Source organism: Typopeltis vanoorti, chromosome 9 (genome assembly GCF_054136105.1).
Source record: "Typopeltis vanoorti isolate ZY-2024b chromosome 9, IOZ_Tvanoo_1.0, whole genome shotgun sequence".
Lineage (NCBI taxonomy): Eukaryota > Metazoa > Arthropoda > Arachnida > Uropygi > Thelyphonidae > Typopeltis > Typopeltis vanoorti.
In genome coordinates this window covers 124,905,036-124,928,415 of record NC_143557.1, presented here as the reverse complement: position 1 = coordinate 124,928,415, position 23,380 = coordinate 124,905,036, and the positions used below count along the sequence as shown (strand labels likewise).

The 23,380-nt window shown below is 37.3% G+C and overlaps 1 protein-coding gene across 4 annotated transcripts in view; it reads left to right on the top strand.

The window, feature by feature from the left end:
- LOC150103503 (TBC1 domain family member 31) overlaps positions 1-23,380 on the top strand; it is a 449,146-nt gene that overhangs the window by 298,284 nt on the left and 127,482 nt on the right. For all 4 annotated transcript variants that reach the window (XM_090398075.1, XM_090398077.1, XM_090398074.1 and 1 more), the window contains one exon: positions 17,874-18,053. In XM_090398075.1, coding sequence (XP_090254201.1) covers positions 17,874-18,053 — 180 coding nt within the window. The remainder of the gene's footprint in view (positions 1-17,873; positions 18,054-23,380) is intronic.

Genomic DNA, 23,380 nt, shown 5'->3' with positions numbered 1-23,380 from the left:
AATTAATAATTATACTGACTAAGAACACTGAGAAAGGTAAGAAAACTTTAATATAACATGACTTGTTTTGTCGGAACGCCGACTTCTTCAGGTGTGTAAATAATAACAAAAAACTGGAAAAATAACAAGGTAAATAGCATGGACTTCTCAAATTAACAAAATAGGAATAGCTACAGTCATATTTGAACTGGTGTCCACATCGCAGGACTGGCATGAGTTGTGAGTGGCAACTGATTCAAGAGTGCCTGAACTCGATCACTGTGCTGTGGGCGTCAAGCAAACTGTAGCTTAAATTGTTGTTTATGTGTGATGGGTCAAGAATATATATATATATTATTATATTATATTATATATATATATATATAAAGTAGAATCGTAATCTTAACAAAGAAGACAATATCAAGTGAGATCTTTCTAAGCAACAAACACAATATGCTATATTCAGGTAATAACAATCAGGTGTTAAATCTTGAATGAAGAGATTTCTTTGTGAAATATCTCATTCAGGATTTTACAAGCATCAAAACACTGAGAGAAATACTTGTATATAAGTAGAGGTATTAATTGCTTGAAAAATTTTAAATAAACGCTTTTTATATTGGACTATTCTATGTAAGAAAATATTACCTGTTCTTGTAAATTTAACAATGGAAGAAAATTTGATGAGAATTATGTTAGTATGTAAAAGTGAGTTCAAAGTTCGCAAACGAGACATTCGGATTAATAACATGCCCCACGGCAGTCACATATGCACAGAGTAAGTTCCAGGCAGGAGTTTCCTGGGAGACACGAGGAGAAGGACAGGAACTGCATGCAAAGGAGTAGTGCCGAGCTGAAAGGTATGACACTGTAGGAGCGCCGCTCAAGGTATGATATAAAATGCTTGATGCCGCTAGCTTGCACTCTCGTAGGTTTTTTTCTTTTCTCTCAACTTGGGCTCAGGTCACTCGAGGGGCCAAGCTCGAGTAATTCCCTGAGATGAATACTTTAGAGCGGTCAGCAGAACGATGTCTAGATGCAGTTACACGGCTGAGTAGCGAGCCAAGTGCGGGCATTTCGTCAGTAAAGCGAGAGAATCAACACAAGCTGATCGTCATGCCAGACCACATGGACCAACTTAAGCAGAGCTGTTCTCGTCTACATCGGAGAGTATAATTCATGATTGTGAGTTCCAGGCTGGCCCATCGAAAGAACAACTGTGAAGAGGAAGAAGGAATGAGCTGTAGAAAGAATTGTAAGGATCGAGAGATAGACCCGATAAAGTCCAAAGGTCCTGGTAACGTGTGAATCTTTTAGTTTCCTTTGTGTGTATAAAAGAACTATGTGTGTAATAATGTGCAAAATTATTCATTAGTGGGACCTATATAAGATATGAAACAGGACTTGAGAGCTTAGCCTGATACCAGAATGTTTTATCTCTGAGAGTGAATTCTGATATAGTGTGGTGTTAATTTGTATGTAGTATGTTACTAAGCTATAACATACTACATACAAATTAACACCACATATAAGTGTGGTTAAGTTAAGTTAAGCATTGAGAGAAATTGTAGATCCGATTGTTAGAGATCAGTGAATTGATTCATGATTAATATTGTCTCCTGGTAGAATTCAACTAGAAAATACTGAAGTTATGTGTAGTTAAGTCTGTTAACTTAGAAGAAAGATTTTCTTTAGTTATATGACAAGTCTCGTAAATTTGTATTGTGATAGTTTGCTGAATAAACCCTTTTTCTTTCACCTAACAAATTGCCTGATGAATGAATCCAATGCACCACTCATCAAGTGGAACCTGAGCGGAACTAGCTAATTGGGAAAGACCATGACTGCAATGAGAATTTAAAATAAGGGATTTAGTTAACTTGGTAACTGTTATTATATAGATTGTATAACCATGTATCACTCTGAGAGTTCACTCCTTGATTAAGAAGCTTTTTCTAATCCAAGGGTTCTGGATGATGCAGCATTAATAAAGAAATTTTCCAGGACCCAACGAGGACACAGCTCCAGATTTTCAAATAAAGGAATTGGCTCAATCCAGGGGCAGTTTCTTTGTTTATCGAATTCGCACATGGGTGCAATCTAAGTGATGGCCACAGAATTGATAGGTAGTTTGAGTATCGATAGGACATATAAAGAGGAATCAAAAAGAAATGTCCCCTATCTAAATAATGACATCTTAGATCATAACAAATAAAAAAGAACAGGAAACAACATTATATAACAATGGCGCAGCCAAAAGGAGTAACTATAATAATAAACACTAAATATGAGAATAATCTTGAATCTCAGGCAATATCAAGTAGAGTGATGTGGGCTAATATCAGAATGGGGACAATTAGACTTATTTGTGCTTATGGTTCATAGAAGGTTCCACTAAGGAGGAAGTGGAGGAATTTTTCAAGGTATTAGAGAAGGCAGCTTACACAACAAAAAATGAAAAGTTGGTCCTTGTTGGAGATCTAAACAGCAGAGCAGGAAATAATTGCCAGATATATAAGAATGTTTTGGTCAGCATTAAGTCTGTTTCTGTTTAATATTGTGATGGAGGTGGTAACAGAGGAGGTGAGAGAAGATGCACCTTGGACAATGTTGTATGCAGATGACATCTTGTTGTGTGTAGATTCAAGAGAAGAAGCGGGAACTAAACTGGAAAGATGGAGAAAAGTACTGGAGGAGAGAGGTATGAGACTGAGCAGAAGTAAGACAGAGTATATGTGTTGTGCAGTGGGCGGTGGCCAGGAGACAGATCTGGAGCTGGAAGGAAATGTCATCAGGAAGGTGAGAGACTTTAGATACTTAGGTTCAACAGTGGAAGAAGATGGAGGAGCTGAGAAGGAAGTGGGATGCAGGATACAAGCAGGTTGGAGGAACTGGAGGGAGATGGCTGGAGTGTTATGCGATAAGAGGGTGCCGATCAATCTGAAAGGCAAAATTTATAGGACAGTAGTGAGGCCAGCTATGACATATGCTATAGAAACTGTGGCCCTGAGGAAAAATAACATGAGCAGGATGGAAGTAGCAGAGATGAGAATGCTTAGGTGGATGTGCGGTGTGACCAGAAAGGATCATCTGAGAAATGACTATGTCAGGGGAACAGTGAAAGTTACGAACTTAGGAGCGAAAATACAGGAGGCAAGGTTGAGATGGTTTGGTCATGTGATGAGGAGGGAGGACGAATATGTGGGAAGAAGGGTCATGCAGATGGATGTGCAAGGAAGGTGGAAGCGTGGGCGGCCAAAGAAGAGTTGGAGGGAGCTGGTAGAAGAGGACTTGAAGATGAAGAACTTGGATGTGGTGACAGCCCAAGACAGGAAGGTGTGGAGGAGACTCATAACAAACAGTGACCCCACTTAAGTGGGAGAAGCTGCAGAAGAAGAAGAAGATAAGAATGTTTTGCTTTGATCCTTTGACTTTGGTGAAAGAGCAAAGTGAATGACAATCGTAAATACCTGCTAGATTTCTGCTCAGGACATGGACTAGTTAATTACCAATGCCATGTTCCAACATAAAAATGTGCATAAATTCACATGGAGAGAAGATGCAAGGAATAAGAAAAGTCTCATTGACTGTGTTATTGTTGACAGTGAGGTTTTCCCACTGGTTCACAACACAAGAAGCATACAGAGAATTTGAAATAGGAAATGATTACCATTTGGTGTTGTCATATTAAAAAGAAGAATGTGTGAGAAAGTTCAAAATGAATAACAGTTGAACAGTTATCAGATGCGAACTGTAAGCTCAAATATACAAACATTATTCAAGAAAAACAAAGAGTTGAAAACAAGAACCATACCTTGGAGGTACATTGGGAAACCCCAAAGATGACTTTGATTGATTCAGCCAGAGAGGCATGTGGTGAACTAATCTGCAAGGATAGAAAAATCAGAACTCCCTGGTGGACGCAGGAAGTTAAAGAGGGAGTGAAGGAAAAGAAGTGAGCATATCAAAAGTTCCTTTCAAGTAAGTCAGCTTGTGCTCTTAGGGAATACAGAGAAAAGTCTAAGAAAGCAAAGTGTTGTAAAATCAGCTAAACAAAAGTCATGGAAAGACTTTGGTAAGAACATAGAAAATAAATATCAGCAAGGCGGTAAAATATTATTACACCCTTAATGGAGTCGACAGACTCATCATGGGAGGTTTATTCAACTGTCAACATATTTATCATATAAGAATTTAACACTCCTTGCATTAACAACACATTCTAGTAATGCATTCCATTCACTGACAATTCTCCATGTAAAACATCTACTCCTCACACCCTTCTTCACCACACTTTTACATAACTTCCCATAACTTCCAGGAATGACCTCTGGTTCTTCTCCTCTCACTTTCTACTCTTTTTATAATCCCCTCTGGATTAATCATCTCTATCTTTATGATTAATAGATATGATGAATCATATCTATTAATCAAACGTCTTTATCATGTCACCTCTTTTCCTCCTATCCACCAAACTCTGCAATCCACATCTCTTCAACCTCTCTCCATCCAGCATTCCAAAGTCCTGATATTGTCTTAGTCACTTGCCTCTGGATCCTCTCCAATGTCTCCACATCACATTGAAAACCAGGTGACCAGATCTGAGCACAATAGTCCAAGTGTGGTCTGACCAGTGCCTTATACAGTGACACAACCACTTCTTTATCCTTGCATGTTAGAGTACTTCTTATCATTGCAACACTATGATGTGCAGCCCTGGCAATAATGCATTATGATAAGAACAGTAGTTCTTATCATAATGGCACTGCTGTGTGCAGTCTTTGCAATCCCAGCAATATGCCCTCTAAACTTCAGTCTACTATTAACCATCACTCCCAAATCTCTAATCTCATCTGCTTCCTGCAGTACGGCACCATCGATATAGTACACAGCCTTATATTTCTGCCCTCCAAAATACAACACCTTGCACTTGTTGATATTAAAACTACAATCCCACTCTTTTGTCCAAGTTAAAAGTCTATTCGAATACCCTTCCTGAAGGGACTCACCATCAGCATTGACACCTCCAGGGACTCCCAGACTCATCGAAGGAGGGCAGTTGCTGTACAACTCTCCATCTCCAACACTCGATCCTCAATCAGATATTTGGAGGCTATTGAAAAAAGCTCAGAAATGGAGGAAACAGCACTGTAAAAAGAATTAAAGATGATAAAGAGGACTTGAAAACTGAAGATAAAGATAGCTTCAGTTTTCCTGGCTACTGAGTTAAGAAGGAGGGCAATGATAGCAAATGATTCCATGCGCAAGCCATGTAGAAGAAATGGATGTGAGTTTTTAGATGTGTTCAGTGTGTTTGATGGCAGAGAAGACTTGTATAAAAGGGATGGCCTGCACTTGATTTCATTTGGCATCAGGAGCCTGGAAAATTTTCTAATTGGTATGAGACCTAATGCAGAAAGTCAGGAAAATTAGATCATATGAGAAAAATATGTGTGAAAGTTCAGCTATGGTATGGAGACATGATAAAAATATGAATGGCTTCAAACATAGTTATGTATCTGGCAAAGGAGTGGAAAAGTGTGCATTGGATTCACACCTTTTGAGTATGTCTGGGGAGGGAAAAGAGAAAGTTCTAAAACAAGGTCAAATAGATTGCATATAAGATAATGTGAAAAGAATATCATGAGAATAAGAGTGAGAGGAATTATGAAACATATAAAGCTTAGGTCAGAAAAGTAATGAGTATTGTGCGGAAATAAAATCCAAAAGAATTTTATTGTTTGGCCACAAGCAAAAGAAAGAATAAATGTGGAATAATAACTTTATTGAATGCAGATAGTGTCAGAAGCTAATGAGATTGTTGAATTAATGAGTGCTCACTTGCTAAGGTATATCAACCAGGTGTATGTAAATGGTGAATAGCGCTACTGCTACATTGAATGAAGAGTTAGAGGTGCATGAAAATGAGGTTGAAGAGCTGTTGCATAATCTGGATAAGAATTTGTTAATAGACACATGAAATATCTGCACATTTGCTAAAGGAATGTTCAGCCGAATTGGTTAGGCCTTTCACATGTTTGTATAACTTGAGTTTCAACTCAGGAATGATATCATAGGAATGGAATGAATATATAATAGTCCCATTGTACAAGGGTGATGCAAAAACTAATGTTTCTAACTACCTATCAGTATCTCTGGTGTGGCGGTGAAGATTTTAGAGAAGGTGGTAAGAACTTGTATACAGAGATGGGTAGTCAAACAAGCTATACTCTGCAAGGAGCAGCATGGCTTTACTAAAGGAAGGTCATGTTTTAGCAATTTGCTCATATTTTATAACAATATTACTGCCGAGTTGGATAAAGGAAATGGATACATTATGATAACGTTGGATTTGGCTAAGACATTTGATAAGATACCACTTAAAAGGTTGTTATATAAACTGGAGAATATGGGATTGGAATCAGTGGTGTAGCTAGAGATTTTGCCGCCTAAGGTGGTCCCTGAGTTTGCCGCCCCTCTCAATAGACACCAAAAATACTACAAAAAGTTAAAACGATGTATAGGGAAATAAATTAAAACACTATATTTATTTTTGAAGTAAAACTGTAATTTCAACATTCTAAAATATTATTTTTCTTGCTTTTCTGTAGCAACATCGTCGATGACATTGGCAAAGTCTATTTCATAGTAATGTAGGTAATTCTTAATCAATTTTATTTAGAAAAACTCCTCTCATAACTAGCAACAGTTACAGCAATTGTGAAGAAAATTCGCAGTAGTATTATAATATTTGGAAATGAGTTCTCGAGACTGTATTTTAGAATAACTGCAAAAGTTCAAAAAGGTTCAAAGTGCCGCCTGGAGCAGACCACCCCCTCCACACCCCCTAGCTACACCTCTGATTGGAATATAAACTCTTGATTTAGATCAGTGGGTGGTTGACAGACAGATATCAAAAAGTGGTATATGGTGGGTGTGAATCTGCCAGATTTAAGGTGACAGTGGTGTATCTCAGTGTTAAATCCTTGGGCCATTGTTGTTTGCCAATGATGCGAAGATAGGCAGGACAATGAGGGATACTACTGATATTCAGCACTTACAAAATGATTTGAATAAGCTGGAAATTTGGGAAACAAAATGCTGTCAGTTGAATGTTAGTAAGTGTAAAGTTATGCACTTTTTATTATTATTATTACTATTAGACACCTCCAGGGAGTCCAAAGACTCATCGAAGGAGGGTGACTGCTCTACAGCTCTGTCTCTGCCACTCAATCCACCAACTGACCACAACTACGCCAATGCCATCTACCGCCAACCCTCACTAATATTTCCCAAGACAATCACAAACATCCATGCCCATGGCAGGATTCGAACCCACAGCCTTTTGGCTGGAGAGCGGATACGCTAACCACTCAGCCAGCCTGGCTGGCATGTGATGAGATTTCCAGTGTCATATGTTAGGGATTATGCTACAAGAAGTTGATTAGGCTTAGGGATCTTGGTGTAATGGTGGATAGGAATTTGAAGTTCAAAGGTCACATAACAGAAGTTTCAAATACAACTCAAAGTATGATTGTGATGTTGAAGTGAACCTTGACATGTAAAAACAAGGAAGTCATTTTGCCTCTTTATAATGCCTTAATACAACAATTATTATGTGCAGATTTGGTCTCCTGGGTTCCAAGGGGGATAAAGAAGCTGTGGAAAGAGTGCAAAGAAGAGTACCATGATTATATATCCAGATTATTGGATTTAGGTTATGAGAACAGTTTGCAAGTATGTGGATTACAGGCACTAGTTAACAAAAGAAATAGTGTGAATGAATTTAAGATAGGTATGACAGTTTGCATGATTTTTTTGCCTCCCTTGACGAGTCCTTTACTCCCTGAAGGTCTCAGATAATAATAGTAGTAATATTCTTGATGAATGGAGTAGTAATCAATTTGAAAGATTGATAAATGAAACAAGCAGTGATAGCATGGTGGTAGAAAACACTCAACAAGGATGCCATCTGGAATATATTTCTATACTTGAAATAGAAAAAGCTATCACAAACCTGAAATGTGGAATGACAGCTTGAATTGATGGTATTCAACCAGAAATGCTAAAATATAGCTATACCGCATAATTCAGAAGGCCTAGTCATAGATTGTTGAATTCCCGATGATTGGAGTAGAGCACTCACAGTACTCATTTATTAAAAAAAGGGGGGGGGGGAATAAAGCTGAATGTGAGAATTACAGAGGAATTTATCTACTTAGCATTCCTGGTAAGATTTATGCAAGTATTCTTGAAAAACAGATAAGAAAAATTGTGGAGTAGAAGCTTGGAGAATGATAAGCTGGCTTCTCCAAGGCCAAACGAGGTTGTCAGGATCAGATTTTCACTTTAAGACAAATATGAGGGGAAGGGGGTCTAGAAAGTTCTAATGAACAGCTGAACAAAAATGATATTAAAGCAACTGATATACCTGATATTCAATCTATTCCCAAGAAGGATGACAAGTTATTGCTGTCCAACTACTGCCCTGTCTTGCTCACCTCAGTCCTGTCTAAAGTAATGGAAGAAAATCATCAATTCCCAATTCCTAGACTACCTTGAAGGCATCCACCTAATAAACAACTGCCACTATGGATTCTGTCACTGCCGATCAACAGGAGATCTGCTCACCTGTCACCCATCTCTGGACAAATGCAATGGAGAAGTTTGGCGAATCTCAAGTGGTTGCACTTGATATCTCCAAAGCTTTTGACCGGGTCTGGCACAAAGGCACTAAGCAAACTACCATCGTTTGGTTTGTCTCAGACTTCTGTAGTTAGATTGCTAGTTTTCTGTCTGGATGCATACTTTGTGTGATGGTGGATGGTTCCTTATCCTCTCACCAACCCTCTTCCTTCTACATATCAATGACGTACTTCAGTTGACCGCCATATATAGGAATACAAGGAACACAATATACAGTCTTTTAAATCAAATGTAAACAAGTTCCTCCTTTCCCAACCCACTATCCATATAACCTTAGACAAATTATAACCTTATACCATCAACCAACCTGTCATGTATGGGCTCAACATAAAATAATAATAATGGGAAGTATCTGCTGTATTTCTGCTCAGGATATATACTAGCCATTACTACACCATGTTCTAACATAAAAATGTGCACAAGTTCACTTTATAAAACACAAGAATTAATTAAATCAGCATTGCTTATGTCAATGTGGATAGTGATATCTTCGTGTTGGTTCAGGATACAAGTGTGCACAAGAGAGGATTTGAAATTGGAAGTGACCATCAATTAGTTTAAAGTATACATACCAGCCACTGAATTAGAAACTTTATGCAGATGTACATAAACATCACTTACGCAGTATGTGTGCAAAATACTTTGTCACAGGTGTCATCTCATGTTCTAGGCAACTATTTAAGAATGCTCCTGGTCAGTAATCATCAGTAGTGTTGATCACAATGGGAAAAACAAAGTATCTTTCATAGTTTGATAAAGGGCTTATTGTGGATGCCCATCTGGTCGGAGCCACGATTTTGAAAATAGAAGAGCTGACTGATTTCTCAAAAGCTATGATATTATTAATATCTGACCTCCATGGAGTCAGAGACTCGTCATAGGTGAGATATACCAGGTATTTAATCGATGGAGAAATCACCCACATTGCTGTCTAAGAGCAAAGTGGATGCTTTTTTTCAAGGTACTGTTCATGAGTTAAGCATGAACAATATGAGAGTGTTGGACCTTAGTTATAGACAGGTCTTCTGACCCTGTATCATGGTCCAACATGCTCATACCCTAAGTCCCCTTTATTACATTCTGCTTCGAGTAATTATCTCTGTAAGTGTATAAATTCCATTTCCTTCCTGTATGATCTTTCCTCCTTCCAGTCCATGTCTTTGAAGTTCCCTTGTGCTTGACTGCTTTACTTGCACTTACTGTAATAATCTGCTAATTCATGTCTCCTGGCATCCCCTGGCTTATAGCAGCAACCAATTTTATATTATTATTTGACACCTCCAGGGAGTCCAAGACTCATTGAGGGAGGACACCTACTCTACAACTCTCTGTCTCCATCACTCAGTACCCCATCCTCTGTCCTGTCTACTCTATCCTCCCTGAAAATGCTAAATTCATCACATTCTAGCCCTGTAACTATGTCATCTGCTATTAGCCAAGTCTCACTAATGGTTTAACTTTTGGTGAGGTTGCCCTACCCATTGCAGAATGTAATCTCTTCATCTCAAAGTGCAGAACCTTTCATTTTCTAACCATAAAAACAACCATTATCTTTTGCCTACAATGCAATTTATTTAAATCATCCACAGGATATCTATATTACTTTTATCAACTATTGTCCTCCCCTCTTTTGCATTATCAACAAACATCTGAATATTCTTCCTTAAATCATTTCCTGTATCATTAATATACAAATTAAAGAGCAATGTCCCTAGAACAGAGCCCCGAAACATTCCACTAGTCACCTATTCTGCTAGATTTCACTCTGCCATATACTACTCTCTTGTGTGTCTTTCGGCTATCTCTCATCCATGTGATCCACTTCATATCCATTCCCATTTACTCCAACTTATGTAATAGTTTTTCATGCAATATTCTGTCAAAAGCCTTTTCTAAGTCCAGTAGTATCATGGTCTAGTCATTTCCTTAATCCATTTCTACAGTCACTTTATTATGAAATCTGAATGAATTGCTAATGCAGATCTATCTTTAACAGAGCCATGCTACCCACTACAGAGTATCATATTCCTATCCACCTATTCCTGGATTTTACCTTTACCAATTTTTTCAAATACCTTTAATCAGTACTTCTGAGATACTGATTTATTTATTTTTTAATATCTGATCCACCCATGAAAGGTTGCCAGACATATATATATCAGTGTCGTGTGTGGACAAGAAGAAAGGAGGAATCTGTTTAAATTTTTTTTTTTAATTTAATTTTTTATTTTATTTTGAAAAGCTGAAAGTGCGTTTTTTGGAGAAGGTAGAGTGGGAGAGACTGTTCCACAGAACAGATAAAAATGGAATGAAAGAGGATGCAGAGATATTGGTTCAGTAAGTTTCAAGCTAGACTAAAATGATTTTGAAGGAAAGTGGAGACAAATGATAATAGCCAATTCAGCAGAGCATGGTAGATGGATTGAAGTGGATATGTGAGAAAGGGATCATTAATTAACCAGATTGCTCTTTTTTTTCAATAGCATTGAGCGATCTTGGAGAGGAATTTGGCGCACCACTCCAAATAGGTGGGCAATATGATGGATTTGGGATATGTATAGAGTTAGCGATTATAAAGGTGAGAAGTAGCATCTTAAATGGAAATATACACACTTTTTTGGAAGCTGCAGAAGCTATGGTTCATATGTGTTTGTGCTCGGAAATGTTGGAGGTGTAGGTCAGTCTGAGAAGGGAAATCTGATCGTGATTGGATATCAGGTTATTACTGAAAGGTCAGGGGAATGATATGAGCTGTTTCTTGCAAGAGATCAGATAGGACAGTTTTGATGGCATTGAAGTCCAAGGTTGTCCTTGCCCCACTGAGATATAGCTAGGAGATCAGAGTTCAGGACATTCTACAATACTGTGGATAGGATTTGAAGACTTTGAGAGTAGGTCATTTATATACAAGAGAAAGAGTATGGGTAAAAGTACAGAACCTTGAGGTACTCCTGCATTGATTGGAAACTCAGAAGAGGAATCCATCCACCCATGACTTGTAGTGAGCGACCAGTGAGTGAGTGAGAAATTTGGTAACCAGTCACACAGGGTATAAGGCAGAACACAGAATGGCAGTATGCTAAGTAAGCCCATGTGCCAAACCCATTCAAGTGTTTTTCAGATGTAGAGTGACCATGTGAGCTTCTCCAAATTTTTCCATGGCATTAGTCTGGAGGTGGGTAGTGAGGGCTAGAAAATTGGCTGTGGATCAAGAGTGGCAGAATCCATATTGCTGGTCACTGATTAGTTGGTGGGTCTCCAGGTGGTGTAGAAGTTAGCTATTTAAGACCTTCATAGTTTTAGAGAGAAGAACCAAAGCAAGAGTAATTGGATTGTAGTTTGTTGGCTGACTTTTATCCCCCTTCCTCTCTCTCTCTCTCTCACTGGAATGGGCTGAATGTGGGCCTGTTTCCATGCTGTATGGTAGATGCCAGTTGAATAAGATAGATTTAAAGAGCCAATATAGGATGTATTATTTCTGGAGCACAAGTTTTTAACACAATAGGTGGATACCATCAGGAGCACATACCTTGTTTGTATTCTGGCTAGTAAGGATTGTTTGGATTTCTTTCTGACAGAAGCCTATATGTAACATGAAGTAATCAGTCCTGGTAAAGTTTGGTAAGGTGGACTTTTCCCTGCAGCAATTGGAGTCATCAGCCTCTATATACAAGTAGCCTAGTTTTAAAGATACTTCACGTGCAAACTTTGCTTACACTTGGATAAAGGATCTCTAATCCAAAGTATTTTAGTAATAAGGTGTGACATCTTTTGGCTACTTGTATATGAAAATATGACTTCTGCATTACTTCAACTTGGTGGCTCCCACTGATGAGACCTCAATAAAGGTAAAAACCAGTCTGGGTAGTGACCCTTTCGATAATGCATAGCATCATACATGTCCATAAGGATATGTGCTTTGCATTATGCGATACTAAATCAAGTGATATGAAGTCAGCCTCTATATACGAGTTTCCCAGTCCTGAAATTACTTCATGTACAAATTTTGTTTGCTTACATTTAGATAAAGGATTAATTTATTTAGAATATAAATTAAATTTACTATGAAATTTATGTTGGTGAAGTAGATACAGAAATTTGGTTTTAGTTTATTTATTTATTTATTTTGGTTCTTTTTTGCTTTTCATGACCTTTTAAATTGTTTTTGTGGGAGAATTTTTATGATCTGCAGTAAAATGCAAGGCAGGATATTTAGTGGGGTGTTGCTACAGACCCAGGAGCACAGAGGATGGGGACCAGGAGATGTTTATACAGCTAAGTTTGGCAAGTGCAAGAAGAATGATTGTTATGGGAGATTTTAACTACAGTAGTATAAATTGGAGAGAGGAAGATGCTTGTAGCAATAGGGGAATGGGATTTCTAGAATTCTTGAGGGACAAATGTCTTAGGCAACATGTAACAGAGGGAACAAGAGGTTCAAGAGTTTTGGATTTGGTTATAGCATCAGAAGAGTTGATAATTACTGGGTTGACATCTCTCCCACCAGTTGGAGAGAGTGACCATATGGGTTTGACTTGGAAAATGAATAGACATGCAGGAGTATCAAACATATGGGAACTTATGTGGAATTATAATGCAGATGATTATAATAGTCTTAGACGTCAGCTTCGGGAAGTTTCATGGAGGGAGGAATTGGAAGGCCAGGATATCATTAGTGCGTGGAAAATTGTGAAAGAATGTTTGTTAGCAGCAATGGTAAGTTGTATACCACGAGTGAGGAAGAGGACACAATTTGGAGTAAAGTGGATGACAAACAATATTAAACAGGAATTGCATGCGAAAAAGAGGCTATGGAAGAGATATAAGGAGACAGGTGAAGAGAAGATGCATAAAGAATATAAGACACAGGCCAGGAGTGACTAGTGTGGTAAGGAAAGCGAAACTGGAATATGAGAGGAGATTGGCCCTAAGATCCAAAGAAAATCCTAGGGAATTTTTTAGCTATGTGGCCAGTAGGAGGAGAAATGACTATGGAAGAATGATATTGTGGGATAAAAATGGGAATAGAGTGACTAATGCAGAGAACATAGTGGAATTATTCAATGAACACTTTATTGGAGTATTTCATCCTAGAGATGTCAGTTTTAATGCTAGAGGGATAGGACTGGTTCGAGGTTTAGAGGTACAGGAGGAGAGTGTGTTTCACATACTGAGTACTCTGGATGTCAGTATTTGGGACTGGATGGTATTTCACCACGACTTTTGAGAGAATGTGCTAGGGAACTGACAGTGCCTTTAAGCTGGCTTTTCAATGAAAGTCTGGCTTCAGCAAAGGTGCCCAGACTGGAAGTGTCTAATTATAGACCAGTTTGTGTGTCATCAGTAGTTGTTAAGATCTTGGAGAAAGTAGTGAGGGACCGTATACAGCATTGGGCAGATGAGGGTAATGTTATCTGTGAGAGTCAACATTGATTTGTGAAAGGGCGCTCTTGTTTTACGAATATGCTGGCCTTTTATAATAAAGTTACAAGAACATTAGATGAGGGAAAGGCATATACTGCAATTTCATGGGTCTGGATGTCAGATTGGTCAACTGGATTCGGGATTGGCTGTCTGATAGGTATCAGAGAGTTGTGTATGGTGGAGCAGTTTCAAGGAGGCAGAGGGTTACAAGTGGGGTTGCACAGGGCTCAGTACTGGGACCTATATTGTTTAACCTTTATATCAATGACATTGCCAGTGGATTGCAAGGGGATATTCAGTTGTTTGCGGATGATGCGAAGCTGGGAAGGATTATTAGTAATAGTGCAGATATGGTAGCCCTGCAAGAGGATTTGAATAAGCTAGATAGATGGGCAAATGAATGGGGGTGTCAGTTTAATGAAGCAAAATGTAAGGTCTTGAGGTTTGAGAAACATCGATGGGATGCTGCATACTCTATGGGAGGAGTTATACTGGAGGAATTAGGGGAGACAGGAGATCTGGGGGTTGATGATTGATAGAAACATGAAGTTTAGGGGACATATTGCAAAGGTGGTGAAGGTAACAACTAGGATTATCATTCCGTTGGGTTATCATTCCGATGTATAAGTCTCTGATCAGACCACACTTGGACTATTGTTCTCAGATTTAGTCTTCAGGATTTGAAGGGGATAAATTAACTGTGGAAAGGATACAAAGACGAATGACAAAGATGGTTTCAGGACTGTACAATTTTGGTTATGAGGATCAGCTGAGGGAATGTGGACTGCTGAGTTTGGTGGGAAGAAGGAGAGGTGATATGATTGAGACTTTTAAAAACTGTTTTGAGGTGGTTACAGGGTTGACACTGGGGAGTTCTTTCGCATGGTTGAGCAGCAGGAAGGAGTGATGACAAGAGGCCATCCCTGGAAATTACGAAAGGAAACTGTGAGCAAGAGGGTGAGGAGTGGTTTCTTTGCGTGGAGGGTGGTTGAACCGAGGAATGCATTGCCTGATGGAGTGGTGAGAGCGAGAACGGTCAATGAGTTTAAGGAGTGGTATGATAGACTTTGTGTTTCTTAGGGGGAGACCTCCCCTCAATGAGTCTTGACAGACTTTATGTTCTTAGGAAGGACCCTCCCATGATGAGTCTTTTGACTCCATGGAAGCCTGAATAATAATAATAATAAAATTATGTTTCTTTGAGTTGTATTGCATTGTATGTGGAAAGGAAGAGATAATAAGGAATGAGGGCATGCACTGAGAGGTGACCTACTTGTTAACATATTGCCACAGAAGGAACTGAGTCTCCTTTCCACACTTATCTTTGAACAGTTCCCTCTGTAACCAGTGTATACTTGTATTCCCTCCATTTACAAATTAGCAAAGTAAGTGGCAGTAAGATTTGGTGCTAGCTGATTGGTAAGCCTGTGGATTTATTACGAGCAGGTTCAATTCCCATGCACTGACCAGTGGCTGGCCTGTAGAAATTTTACTAATGTACCCTTGAGTGGAAGAATTTCCCTATCACTGTGACTAGAATATCTTAGAGAGAGAGAGTACACTGCATGTGGAAAGAGAGGAGAGAGAGAAACTGGAATCCTTGTTCTAGAGACCAAACTAAACATAGCTGCAAACCACTTCAGGCCTCCAGTAAACAAGGTGGTGGTATTTCATCAGCTGATGAAAGACATTTACCACCAAAATTTGTAATTTGCTACTTCTGTCTTAGAGCGGAGCCACCTGAGACAGATTAAACTACTCCATCAGACCCACTGCAGTTGCATGTTCTCGTAACACCTGGGTCAGCAGCTATCCAGTCCCACTGCTGTTTTATATGGATATTTTTCAATATGCTGAGCATCTTCATTGGCAGGATGGCAGGATTTTCTCTCAAACATTTTTGTTTTTATCTTGCTAATCAGGCAAACTGATAATATGCATAATACTTACTTCATGGTCTTAAAATAATCATAAACATGGATTATAGTGGTATATAGACTTTTAATGACATGAATTTGAATTTGCTTAATTGTATTGAAAGATTTTAAATTGTTACAAAAAAGATTTTTTTTTAAAAATTGTTACAAAAAGTATGTTGAAGTAGAAACAGCCATCAAAGGCTTGAAATGTGAAAAGGCTGCACTGCATAGTTCAGAATGCCTGGCAGAGGGACAAATTCCCGATGATTGGAGGAGAACTCTCATAGTACCCATATATAAAAAGGGAAATAAAACTGAATGTGATAATTACAGAGGTATATCCCTACTGAGTGTTCCTGGTAAGATATATGCAAGTATACTTGAGAAACGGTTGAGAAGAATTGTGGAAGAAAAGCTTGGTGAATAACAAGCTGGATTCAGGTCAAATAGAGGCTGTCGGGATCAGATCTTCACTTTATGACAAATAGTGGAGAAATCATGGGAATATAACAAAGATCTGTATTTAAGTTTTGTCGATTTGGAAAAGGCATACGACAAGGTGCCAAGAGAGAAGCTATTCAGTACGCTACAGTTATATGGTGTCAATGGAGCATTATATCAAGCAGTACTTAGTTTGTATTTGAGATGTAAGTCAGCAATTAGAATTGAAGGAAGTAGAGGAAGATGGTTTAATGTTAAATCCGGTGTGAGACAAGGATGTACATTATCCCCTCTGTTATTCATTATCTATATGGATCACATTATGACAGAAAGTGGTATTAAACATGATATCAAAATTGGAGATGTTAATGTCAGCTTTTTGCTTTATGTGGACGATGTTATACTTCTAAATAAATCTGCTACAAGTCTGCAAGATTCTCTGACTAAATTGAATAACTTGTAATAGATATGGTATGAAGGTCAGCAATAAAAAGACAAAGACAATGAAAATAGACAGAATCATTGAAAATGTCAACTGTGTTGTGAATGGAGAACCTGTAGAACAAGTAAAATATTTCAGCTACTTAGGCACGATTTTTAGTGAAGATGGTAAATTAAATATAGAAATAGACAACAGAATCAACAAAGCTAGTATGATAAGAAGTCAATTGAATAAATTCATATGGAATAAGAGAGAAATTAGTCAGAACACTAAATTAGTATTTGAATTAAAAATATAAAAGTCGGAACACTAAATTACTGGTTTGAACACTGTATACAAGACAGTGTTCAAACCAGTTTTAACTTATGGATCTGAGAGCTGGGTCAGAAGTAAAACACTTGACCAAAGACTAGAGACTGCAGATATGAGAGTCCCGAGAAAGATTATAGGCATGAACAGATTGCATCAATGGCAATATCATATTAAAAATGAGGATATTAGGAAAGAACTTGACATTGTCAGCATCCAGGAATGCGTTAGCAGAGCTAATCTCAGGTGGTATGGTCACTTAAACAGAATGGACGAGGAAAGATTAGCAAAACAACTGTTCTCTGCCAGGTTGGGAGGTAAACGACTCAGAGGAAGACCAAGATATAGGTGGATTGATATGGTGCAAAGTATCTTGGACGATAAAAATATAAGATCTGATAATGTTGGAGTCTTGACAAATAACAGACTGATTTGGAGGAAAATTGTAGATAGGCAGTTAGTAATGATGTAATTTTTTTAATGATTACTATCATATCCTGTACACCCCTTGAGGGTACATGGCAGGAAATTGATGATGATGATGATGATAAAAAGTATGCCAATGTGTTTGTTAACTAAATTATCATCTTATATAGTATTAATTGAAAAGTCTTTTATAATGTATCATTGTATCTTTCATCATATTTCTTTAGATGTTTTTCCAAAAACGTAGTGCAGTTGCTGTGAGTGAAGTAATCCAGAAGGCCTATTGGCTGCAAAAAAATACACCATCTGAATACAGTCCCATTCCTATAGTGGGATCTTTTACTCCTCTTCCAAAAGGTGTTTATCCTATGTTTAATAATTATCGTCTATTTGAACTTAATTTAAAGGTATGATGTTAAAATATACTTTATTATTTTTATTATATGTGCTTTTATTATTTTTATTTTATTATTATATCTGCATCTTTGCATTAATTTGCATAAGATCCGTAAGAGAGTTATACTAAAACCATGTTTAATTCAGAGAATTCAAATTAAACATGGTTTTAGTATAACTCTCTTTCAGATCTTATGCAAATTAATGCAAACATACTTATTAAGGTTAGGGAAGTGGTGTTTCATAGTTGACCGATTCTGAAAGTATTCTTTCAAACCTATAAATGACTTCTATACAGTACAGTTATCTTTTTTCATTTAATTCTGCCAGATCTGATTAACTCTTTCTTGTAAAACATAAGGACTACATTCATAATCATCTATATGGCAAGTCAGCCCTCAAGATACCTCTCATGATCAAGATACCTCTCCCATGAGATTAAGGAATATGACAGCTGTACTGTATAAATTTGCTCTAGGTCTGAGAGTCTTTGTTTTTTAGAAATAGCATCAGCTATGAAACACTCTTTTAATAAGTATGGCAGCATTTGACCACTTATGAATTTATTTTGTTGTTTATCTAACCACTAGAAGATGTTTTGATATAGGACATTAGTGTCTTTTCAGTTACACTTTGAATTGTTTCTAAAACAATATACTTGAGTACTATGTGTTAGCACAGTAGGGCTGACTTTGCTGCTTAATAGGTTACAGATCGAGATCCCACTAAATCTCAAAAGAAAAGGTGTATAAATTATTAAATAAAATTTCATCTTAGCTGAAAGAAATTACCAAAAAACTAAAATCTTACCATGTTAAACTACTCCTTGGATATTATGGGATCCCCAAAATTCACAAGCCCTGCACTCTTCCCCATTGATCTTTGACAGCATAGACATCCCCACTTACGTAGTTGCCAAGATGTTAGCAAAATCCCTTTTCATCCTCATGGATAACATTCCCTCTTTCATAAAAAATTCTGTTCTCTTTAAAATATTAATAACAAGAATCTTAACCTAAAGAATTTGAAGATTATGATCATCTTTGACATTACCTCATTATTTATCGACATATCACTGACAGAAACCCTTGACCTTATTAAGCCACCTTTTCCCTACACATATTTGAATTATTCAAATTCATCATACACTCTGGTTATTTTTCATACCAAGGAAAAATATACAACCCTCTCCTCCCTCTAATTTCTAGAAAAACCAAGCACTTAATGCTGCTACACACAAACCAAGTCCGTTTATGCTATGTAGATGATGTGTTTGCAATTTAGTCTTATAGCATAGTCACATTAGATAAATTTTTAGCTCATTTAGACTGCCAACATCCAAAAATACATTTCACTGTCGAAAAAGAAGAAACTCTCATCTTCTACACTAGTTACACAACTACCAAATCATTCATTATTATTTTATTTATTTATTTATTTATTTTGTTTGTTTATAGGAAACTTATACAAACTGGATGGTACATAAGTAGTCTCACCACCAACCATCTCAACACTGCAATATTTTCAAAACACTTACTAGAGTTGTTTGTTCTAATGATGCAGCCCCTTTCCACAAAAATCAATTTTAAACAACAAATTACACGATATCCACAGTAGTTAACTTCAATGAAATGAAATTTGTTGTTTATAGTCATGACACAGATACCTTTAAAGATTTGAAATCAATTATTATTATAATACAGCTATATTGCCTGCTTCAGTTTAGGAGTGCCCCTATTTAAATGTCATTGGCTATTTACTCATGGGTTCTTAGGGCATTATGAGTGTAGATGTACTAAAAAGTATATGTAGCTTAAGGAATAGAAATTGCACATACCTTTTTCTGGGTGTTGTGGCTTTTCCCTCTGTCTGCGATGTCGAGAACTGCAGACCTCTGCAGTTCTCGACATCGCAGACAGAGGGAAAAGCCACAACACCCAGAAAAAGGTATGTGCAATTTCTATTCCTTAAGCTACATATACTTTTTAGTACATCTACACTCATAATGCCCTAAGAACCCATGAGTAAATAGCCAATGACATTTAAACAGGGGCACTCCTAAACTGAAGCAGGCAATATAGCTGTATTATAATAGTTTATAATGAGGAGTAACATGGGAGTTTTCCCAGAAATAATATACATATGAAATTAATTATTTTTTAGACTGATTTTGCCAAAGACAAACCTTATAATGTTGACAAAACACTGCATGTCACCCTCCTGCTACCACCCCTCCTGTTGAAAAATAGCTAAACGTTCTTCATGCCACTTTCAAATCACACATCCAGCTAACTATCTTTATCTGTTCTCTGAAAGAACAGCAGATCAATGTGTATCCTCTTGCACATTCTTAGCCTACTTTGGACATGGTATATCTAACAGATATACCAGCCTGTCCATGATAACCATACCTTGAAGAACATAAGACCTACAGATGATCACAAATGCAGTCAGTCAGTCAGGACTGGAAGCCCATGCTCTAGACACTTCTTTGCACAGGATTAAATGGAAGAAGACAGGTGTAATGCATAGAAGTGACTGTAGGCGCGAGATGAATTTCATCCCTCAGTGGGAGACCACTACCCTGCTTATTGGAGAACTGAAGTGACTTGAAAAATTTTCATGTTTGGTCTCTAAAGCAGGGTTTCCAGACTATGTAAAAAATAAATACAAATACAAAAATATATAAAATCAATAACAATAGAAAAAAAAACTTCTTAGTTCATCCACAGTACAAATGTACTTGAGGTTTACAAAAAAACCTTTTGTGGGCAAAGCCACATAAAGTCATTGAGCCTGTTTGTAAGGATTAGCATCAGCTCTGAAATATTCCCTTAGCCTCAGTAAGTATAGCTGCATTTATTTGCTGAGCTAGTCGTTCTAAGACCATATTTAGCTTGATGTCTCTGAATTAACTTCATTTTTTTATTATTTTTATTTATTATTTTATTTTATATAGCCTTTAGGGGACATTTTCAGTTCTAACTCAAAACAAGTCAAACTGGCTACCATGGATCTTACTAGATGCACTGATAATGCTGGTTTAATATTTAACAAAATTAGTTATTATTAATAATTTAAATTATTTATTTATTTTGTTGTTCTGGTGGTGTTTATACCATGTTCTTGATCAGTTTCTATCAGAATTATTATTATTATTGTTACAGAAACATATCCATGGCATCCAAAGACTTTGCAGAAGGCCTACATTAAATTAATTCACACAATACCTGTCATTGTGAAAGAGTTCTCAAGAGAGACTCTGGCAACCCATTTCACTCATTCACCATTCTTCAAGTGAAAAATCTAGTCATGTGATCCTATTCTTATGATACTTTTACTCAGTTTCCAGCAATGATTATTTGCTCAGCTCTCTCAACTCAATCACTAAAAATTTTCTGATTTTATATTTCAGTCTTCTGGAGCACTTAGAAGACTACATCCAATATCTAGATCTTGATTTTATCTAGGCTTCTACCTGTCATTCTGGGATTAAAATCAAAACCCTATTTTTCCAACCTTTCTGCTTCATTCTGTTCATGATAATGCTACCTTACATTGCTCCTTACATTATCTGCTCACATATTATTAATTCTAATGTTCTAATATTTTCCTTTTTCACATGAATTTGCAATTACTTACATCTCTTCACTTCCTTGTTTTCCTTAGATAATCTGTTGAATCAGATTGAATGTTTTATCTCTAATTCAACTCTTGGATCCATAACTTAAAATTGGTTTGAGCATTATCTTGTATGTGGAAGTTTAGTGCTTGAGCTAATCTCTCTCTTATTCTATATAAATTATGATGAATAGAAATTTGAAGTCCAAAGGTCACATAACAAAAATTTCAAATACAACTTACAGAATAATTGTAATGTTAAAATGAGCATTGACAATGTAAGGATAAGGAAGTCATTTTGCCTCTTTACAAGGTCTTGATAAGATCACACCTGGACTACTCTGCACAGATTAAGTCTCATGGGTTCCAAAGGAATAAAGCTGAGGAAAGAGTGCAAAGAAGAGTTAAAAGATTATATCAAGATCATGGAATGTAGATTATGAACACAGATTGAGAGCAATCTGTGTTCATAATCTACATAGATATGAAGAGACTACAGACTGATTAACAGGAGAAAGAGGAGCAATATGATAGAGGTATGAACTTCTGAAAGGGTGTTATATGATATTGTGTGATGAAATTTTTTGTTATATGGAAAGTGAGGAGAGAATACAGGGGAATAGATGGAAGTTAAATTTTTTTGTAGTTTGAATCTGAGTATGAAAATAATAAATGAAATGATGAATCTGAGTCTAATGCGATGAATCTAAATGAAATAAATGAATCTGAGTATGAAAAGAAACTGGCTTTGCAAGTCAAAGACAATCCACAGGAAGTCTATCGATATGCTGAAAGTAAAAGAAAGAATATAAAAGAATAACTCTACTGAATGCAGATGATATGAGGGTGATAGATGGAGAAGAAGTTGTTCAACTAATGAGTGCCCATTTGTTAACAGCTATGAAACTAGTGTATGCAACATTGAGTTCACTGCTACCTCTTCACTGAATGAAGAAACTCAGGTGTATGAAGAGGATGAGGTATTAAAGCTGCTGCACAAAATGAATAACAATTCAGCAATAGGGACTGATAGGATATCTGCATGTGCTATTTTTTTTTTAATCTTTGTACTGATTAGCAGATGGGCAGTACTACCCTTACATCACGTCCAGACATCTCATCCAGACTTGATATAGGCCTAAGCCTTTATCTATGCCTGTGTTTATCTATGTCTAGTTATCATTGTAGTTATTTTCTGGTGGCTGTTGCCCAGAAAATGACTACAATGGTAGTCAGGCGTAAGCCCAAACTGTTTTAATTCCTTATAGCTATCTGCGCTCCATATGCCATGTAAAGAGATAGTGGCACTGGTAAACCTCAGAGTTGCCCCTTGCTCCTCCCATATCCTATTAACTAGCAAAAGATCTTATTCAAAGATCTTTCTCTTTTAATCACTAAGTCTGGCTTACCAAACCCACAGAGGTCCTATAATGTGGTTCCACTGTGGTCTCCCAACTTTTGTTCTTAAAGTGATTGTTCAGAATGGAGACCATGGTGTCATGCCTCTGCATGCAGACCCCATGGGTGCAGAAGCAACACTGGGCTATATGAGACAATGTCTCATATAGCCCAGTCGTCACTATCCCATCGGGATAGTGACAACGCAAACGAGCTGTGCGGGCTCATGTGGGCAGGGCATTGATCGTTGTCCTGATAAGATCAATATACTCGAACCCAGGGAGGAGTCTGGTGTCATCCCTTACCCAGTCATGCTGGG